At 37.5% G+C, this 7,893-nt stretch overlaps 1 protein-coding gene across 1 annotated transcript in view; it reads right to left on the reverse strand.

Annotated features, from left to right (window-relative positions):
* The window catches only part of kcnt1b (potassium sodium-activated channel subfamily T member 1b), a gene marked incomplete in the record, with an annotated part of 77,127 nt that overhangs the window by 29,301 nt on the left and 39,933 nt on the right, over positions 1-7,893 (reverse strand). The window contains 6 exon segments of the mRNA XM_014024014.1: positions 310-384; positions 1,148-1,207; positions 1,401-1,449; positions 1,549-1,602; positions 2,860-2,965; positions 4,109-4,188. Of these exon segments, the coding sequence (XP_013879468.1) occupies positions 310-384; positions 1,148-1,207; positions 1,401-1,449; positions 1,549-1,602; positions 2,860-2,965; positions 4,109-4,188 (424 nt within the window).

The raw sequence follows: 7,893 nt of genomic DNA on the forward strand, positions 1-7,893 counted from the left end.
GGACATTTCAGCAAGACAATGAGCCCAAACACAAAGCCAAGGAAATTCTCAGTTGGTTTCAGAGAGTTTCTCCATACAGGAGGCGTCTTGAAGCTGTCATTGCCAACAAAGGCTTTTGTACAAAGTATTAGATAAATTTCAGTAAGTGTGTTCAATACTTTTTCTCTGTGCCATTCCACATTATTACAAATAACTTCATTTCTGGACATTTATAGTTTGATTTCTTTGTATGTATGGATCACTTGGGTTGTTACCGACATCTGGTGAAAAAAACAAAAATAGCAGAGCTAGTTCTGCTGAAATACTCACTGTGACTATAAATGGTACAGTGTTGATCATCTCGAGTATGAAGGACACCTGGAAGATCTGCTCCCAAATGTTCCCCTGGAATTGAGATTTACAAGAAATGTTTAAGAAATCTGTGAGATTTTATAACATTAAAATGATTTAATGCTATAAAAATAGTAAATGGCCTTTAAACAATACTGAAAAAGGTGAGATTTATCAGCTATAATGACAGTATGAGATTTAAATTACTTTCTTTCTTTGGCATGAATAAATTTAGTCTGACAAAAATGAATCTCCTTCTACAGGTTAAAATAAAATCACAGCTATGTTCCTAATTAAGTCTCTATTCATCACTGATGTTCTATTCAAATGGCAGCATTCTTCATTTTCAGCTTAAACATCTGTTTCTTTGCATTATATTAACATGATGAGTAATGTATTCAGTACTGTGCTGAACAAAAAAAGGCTCAGCTTTTTCCACTCAGCACAGACAGAAACACGGTTTATTTTTGGTCCGACATCACACTGTAGCTAACAAGATGAACAGTTCTTTTTTTTTGTTCTTTTTTTTTCTTATAAAATACTAAATAAAACAAAAATATTGGTGGCAATTTTTTGACTGAATAACTTTACAAATGGCACCCCATGGTATGTTGCCACCATATCCAACACATGATGCATTTCCAGCCCTGCAAACCTGTTTAAATCATAACGTCCAGCCCAGCTGCGTTAGCCTGGGTAATTGGACTTTCAGTCCATAAAAGAGAAAAACCAGAAAATTCTGGACTTTGATCCAAAAGCTGCAAAATGCCACAGAAGATTAATGAGACAAATTGAGTGCTGTGAAGGAGCACCTTACCTTGTAGCTGAGATATGTGATGAGCATAGTCTCCAAGAAACTGATTAAGGCCACTGTCACCTGCAGCAGAGAAGAGGGGGAGATGGATGAAGCCCAAATCTGCAGACTCATCTATTTTTTTTTTAAGTTTCTCAGCCTTCACAGGGGAAATACAGCTCTCTATATTTCTGTCTAATAAATGACAGCTGGGAGTTTGTGTTTGAATTAAACTTTAAAATGAAGCTCAGGCACACAGCAGGTTCAACACCCTCACCTGCACTGCCCATACAGACTCACATCGAGTCACCCAGAAAATACGGGTCCTGTCAAATAAATAAATGGTAATCAGAGTATTTATATAAACGCAGCACAACAGTTGAATACATTTGAGTATATTAAAGAACATTTTGTTGGAAACTTACCAGTTGATTTCTGACTCTGTGGTATTTAGTGAACTGTTGTTGCGACGTATTCCACTGCAGATGAGCAAAAAAAAAAGAGTTAAATGTGGGAACGTGAGGAAACAAGTCTGCTGGAATCAAACGGTGCACTGCCGCAAAAAAAGTCTTTAAAACAACACGTTAGCACAATGCAATTGTCAGAAAATTTAGTGTTTGTTAACTGAAATCGTGACGAAAACACATAAATGTTGAATATATTAAAATATGAAGAGAAAGGACCATACTACAGAGCCCGCGAGGGGACACAGGGGGATTTCTTTTCTTTTGCGTTACCTCGCAATATTGTTTTGCATTCCCACGCAAAAGTTTGATTTGTATATGAACTGCATTAAATCAGATTTTTATTGTGAAATATCCGGTTACCAAAACAGGATGTGTCGCCACAACTTTGTGATATTGACATTGATGTTGCGTGGCTGCACTGTGTTAAAATATCGGCATATGACATACTTCCATGCGTGGCTGTGTAATATATTCATTCTGAAGCTGAATTAAAGCAGTAGGCTAACTCGCTAATGCTAAACATGTGAGTTTGTTAATAAACCGGCAGGCACAACAGTGTTTAACGACTTTTGTGAGGGAACGCAAAAGGTATTGCGAGGTAACGCAATACTTTTGCGTGGGAACGCAAAATGAAAAAAAATCCCCCATGTCCCCTTGTGGGCTCAGTACCATACAACACCAGTGACTGGAGTGAATGGTGGTTTAATGCTCTGTGCAGGCATGAAACCAACGCTGAATGAAAACCGGAAGTCCCGGCTTATAAATACATGGCTCTTCAGTGCCTGGTACGCCCACTACTGGCCCACAGTTGAATCGCAGACACTCATACAGAAAACCTGTCCTCATGTTTGATTAACGGTTTTTTATGTGTTGTGATGGTGTTTTCAGGCATGTATCCAAACCTTCTTTAATCAAGACATAACAATAGTCAAACAATAGATTATAAGAATCAATACTTAAAAAGGAAACTAAGACAAATGGTGTGGTGCTTTCAAATCAGTATCTAACTAACTAATAAATTCCTTCACAATAACAGAAGCTATAACGGGGTTATTTGTCACCGATTCCATGTGTTTTGGTCACATTAAACCCAAAACCAATACATTTACATTGTGTCCATGAAAAAAATAGTTGTCTGGTTTGGTTGAACTTTAAATGAATAAAGTGTGAAGTGGTTAAACAAACTAAAATCAACAGTTACGCAGTAAATAATGCTCTTAATTTGAAAGAGTGAATACAGTTAGTAGAGTGTCTCCGGCTGATTCTTACCATGGGTTACTGTTGCCCTCTGTGGGACCATCCAGGCTGACTCGGACTATGTAGAGGACACAGGTGAGAACCTTCAGTGCGAAGTTGAACAAACGAATTCTTAAGCCTACGGAGCAATAATAAAAACAAAAATGTTTTATTCACAGGTTTAAAGTTTATGCACAAGGCTTCAATCTAAAGTTAAAACAGAGATTTTCCCACTGACAGTAAAATAAGCAAATATCTTATTTTCAAATATGTCTTACTTCTTGAAGCACAGTTTGTTTACCTCATTATTAAAAGAAAGCAAGATGGGAATTTGCACACAAGCCACAAAGTTTCTGGGACATTGATACAGTAGATGAGACAAAACTGGAACTTTTTGGCAAATGTTAACAAACCCAAATATATATTCATTTATAGCACACATAAAAACACCTAGCAAAAATAATTTAGTGACCACCTTACATGGATATCTTAGAGGGATTATAGTATTTATGGAAGTGGGGTTTACATTTGAATTAAACAGACATTTTGTATGCATTTAAGTGTAATAATGAAGAGCTAAGCCTTTTTGAAGATGTGCCCAGTATCCAGGCATTGGTGCGCTTCATTTCTAATCAACCAAAACAGCTACTTAATCTGTTCCGACATGGTCTCTTTGAATGAGGTTAGCATCAATGTTTCAACAGTTTGAAACCCACCAAACAACGCAACAGAACAACAAAGGCCTGCAACCAGGAGTGGCATTCTCATTAGGCTCTGACGCTTCATGTGGCAGTCTTTCCTGGCTTATTGAGGACGACACTCTGCAGGAAAGTCAGCGGAGTCATTCCAGAGCTCACATTATGGTAATGACTTTTTCTAGTGAAGTCGAAGCTTCTCACGGTGCAGAACAGTTAAATGCAAATGAATAAAGAACATATTCAAAGGTTTATTTGTTTCCGGGGACCCTTTAGAAAGGCACTTCAGCACAGCCAGGCTCCCAGTGAGGAAAAACACTGCTGCTCCCCCATATTCCAACAAATGGACCATGCTGCTTTACGTTGAGCAGCCACATAAAATAAAACCACATACCACAATGAGGTAGCTAATGTAACACTGAAACCCTAAAGTGAAACAGAAAACGGATATGCATCATCAGACTTCACTTTCCCCTTTTTTATGCTATTATATGTTCACTTAGCCCTGACCATCTCTGGTAGACAGGAGTCTTACCATTTTCATTGTAAGATGAGAGAGGCTGCTGCTCTCTGTTATCTGTACTTACTTGACCTTTGGTTTTTGATGAAGAAAAGCTTCAGCCTCTCCTTGAAGGTGTTTTCATTCACATAGAACTCTACCTGCACCCTGTGAGGGAAAATAAGAGCAAATTTTCTTCATTTTATCTTAAAAAGGAAACCATGCTCACTTCATGCTCCAACACAAACACTCAAAAACACATCAAGTACTCGAGAGATGGGCTAAAATTTGTAATGGTACCTTGTAGATGTGAGCTAAAAAACACGTACAGTAAACAAAAATTAATAGTTTGCTTGCAGTTAGATACATGTTTAAATGAATGTATAGTCTTTTAAAATCTGACACCGGTTCAAAAACAACCTTAGAAATTTGTTTTGGATGTTAAAACAGAATACTTTCATGAGTTTACATTTCTTTATTTCAGAATTAAAACACATTGAAGAAAAATAATCAAATACAAAATTAAAAGGCCCTAAAAACCCACAAAAAACACTGGGTTACAAACTACCATTCTTTCCAAATACTTTTATTTTCATACAGTATTTGTCGTGGAAATCTTTATTTAACCAAACAGAAACACGTGGTCCAAAATAAAAAAGTACTCCATGAATGGTCAACAGGATTTATTGCAACTGCAAGATACACATCATGTCACACAGGGCAGTGGTACATAAAATGTGTGTCCTGAGGCAGTGTCAAATACAGTTTCTAAAAAGAAAACTGACAAACCAAGTATATTTACTTCAGGCTTCAAAATATAAATACGCCAACTTGCAAATGAGCCAAATTCAGCAAATAAGTTTAAATCTTTAACAATGAATAGCTCTGAGTTTGCACCAAAGGTTTACACAATTTGTTTGATTTTGTGCAGTAATTTACTATAATGGCACATGCTAACAAGAAAACTATAAATAAAAGTATAGATGCAATCCCTTTAATGATGCTTGATTAATGTTTTAGTAAAAGAATATGCTACACTAAATAACTGTTGTCTAGTGAACAAGACTACATACATCCAGGTCTATTTTGACAACAACCACACTAATAACTGAAGCATTGTTCCAAGCATGCATATAGGTGTACAGCGGGTTTAAACGTTTCAGTTTTCTCTTAATATTTCATGCATGCATATAGAACAGAACCACATGACAGATATTGTTTACAGTATTTGCATCCCTTGGGTCCTCTAGAAATAAATAAACGAGAACATGAGAGGACAGCTCGGTTTTAATCGAACTCAAATGTTTCCATTAATATTTAAAAATTATTTACCTATAAAAACAAGCACTGCTTACATGATACATTAAAGGCTATTAAAGACTATATAAATCTGAACTCCAACAGGCTTTTTGGAGTGGCTCGACCAAACACAAACACTTGATCAGGACTGGTGAGGTGGCTGCAGAACTGTGCAAAGCTTATAGAAAATGCAGGTAATGAAGGGAGGCCTTTTGGTTCGGCAAAGCTGAGAGCTTATTGTCACTAATGAACCTTTGGGGAGGTAATAATGGTCTTACAGTCACAAAGGGGACCTTTAAAGCCATCTACCTTGTCTGACAAGATGAATACACGATAGGAGATGGAGGAGTGGGTAGAACAGCGTGGTAATTACACCATCGAACTATTAACCAAGGTTTGCAGGATGTGATTGGATATAAAGCACATGTGGAAGAAAGAACAAGACATATAATTTAGCTGAAGCTCTACTGCCATAGAGACTGCTTTCAGGACATATCTGGGTTTTGCTTTCTAATGCATCCAGACAGTTATTTTTTTACTACCCTCAAACTTCAAATGTCACGAGCCCTTTCAAGACAACAGCAGAATAACCTACAAACCTTTCTACTACCTAAGCGGCAGAAAAAGCCTAATAAAGACTGATGATGGCTGCTGAGGCTTCATGTTTACCCAGCTTGTCCAGACAGACATGAAATTACCCTTCATACAGGAAATGAGCGGAACAAAAAATGAAACATGACTCCTCTGCGGTGCAGTTCTTATTGTTATTTAGTTTTCTGACTAGTATATGTTTGTCACGGGGATTCTACTAACCATCCAAAACCACACCCCTTCTTCCAAAATATGTAAACGAGTTTCTCTGTATTTCACAATATAATGAGGATACATGCAGTCTTTTTTTCTTCATTAGAAGTGAATACATTCAGAATGTTTTCTGACATTTTTTAAGTTTTGAGAGGGTATTTATTTTCCATTTTTAACTGCTACTAAATGAAAAAGTGTCACTGTCAAACAGGCAGATCACAGTGTGGGTGGTTTTGTTCACACAATTAGGCAGAGGAACGTAGACAAAGACAAAATAAATCTCTGCCAGTAGCTTTGATCGCTCCTAACGCTACAAATAGTTATTCAACAGAAGATGGATGCACACAGCAGCAGAACAATGATACCATTTAAGTACTCACATGTTCTTTTCTTTACCATATCTGCGATCTGCAAACCATCACCTGCCAAGCAGGGACATCAGCCCCTGGTGTTGAATGTAAACACGAGCAGGACATGGGTTTAACAGGCATCTACAACAATAACTGCTTCTTCTACTGCACTAAAATCTAACGAGGGCAAGAAGGAACAAGAATGTTCTGTAGTTGCAAATACGTGTCACGTGATCTCATGTCCTTCACTAACAAACAGTATGTCCCATTAATACATCGGACTAAAGGTACTGATAAAATGAAGGAAGTTGGAGGGTGGAAAATACATTTTAAAAAGGAACAAGTGAGTCTTGTGTTAACTTGAAACTCAAAGAAAGCTTTTGGTGATAAAGTGAAGTGGTACACACAAAACCTGCACACCGTGGACCCTAAAGAAAACAGTTTGAGACATTATCTGGAACACAGCTGCCATGTAGGCTTTGCAAATAATGAGACAATCGTTTGACCGCAGGATAAACAGACGTGCAGAAAAGGCCTGCGCTCCCTGTTAAGCTGGAAACAAAAAATATTGTCAAAACAGTTGCCAGATGCCCTGTGCCATGTTTTTTTTTTATTTATTTAATTTTTTTGAGCTGCAGCATTAGTTATTCTTGTGGAACAGCGTTTATAGGTAATAATATACTATTAATGGGAGACAGTTGCAGCACATTTCGGCTTCAGTACTTTTGATCAATCCATTTTGTGCTGCACATTCAGCAGCAGCAACATCAACCACAAGTTCACTAACTGACACAATTAAGTTATCAAAAGTACTTTGACGTTTTCAGCACCAGGGGCAACTTTGGCTCAGCAGGTAAAGACTTTTACCTGGAAATTGGCAGTGGAAGAATACAGTTAATGAGAGAACAGGTGAATAAAAACAATTAACGAGGTAAACAAGGATACAGAATTTCAACCCTTATACCATGAAAACAAAAATAAAACTTATCCGCTTGAGGATCCAATCAGGACGTTTGACAGAAGCACCTAACTGCGTTATAGTTTCAGATAAGACCAGGGCCTCTGGGCTCAGAAACAGCACAGTCAGTATAACTGTGTTTTGTCAGGATGATTGGAGTCCTTTAAACCTATTTTATTTCTTCCGCTTTGCTCCGATTCCTCTCTGACAAAGCAAACAGTTGAAAATAGAAAAATTCCCGTACACCACCCCCTGAGAGGTGTCTGACCTAAAAGCTTCAAGGATCTAAAATTATCACTCTCAAATCTGAAAGCTCAAAGCATCTTTTGTTTTTCCTGAGAAGCAGCCACAAGTTCCTACGCTAAGCTGAGAGCTCATGTCCATTAGCTTCATTATACTGCAGACAGTTGGAGTGGCTTCAAGCCAAAACTGGGTGTGAAAAGTACCTTGTATATATATATA

This window comes from Austrofundulus limnaeus, unplaced genomic scaffold (genome assembly GCF_001266775.1).
Source record: "Austrofundulus limnaeus strain Quisiro unplaced genomic scaffold, Austrofundulus_limnaeus-1.0 Scaffold403, whole genome shotgun sequence".
Lineage (NCBI taxonomy): Eukaryota > Metazoa > Chordata > Actinopteri > Cyprinodontiformes > Rivulidae > Austrofundulus > Austrofundulus limnaeus.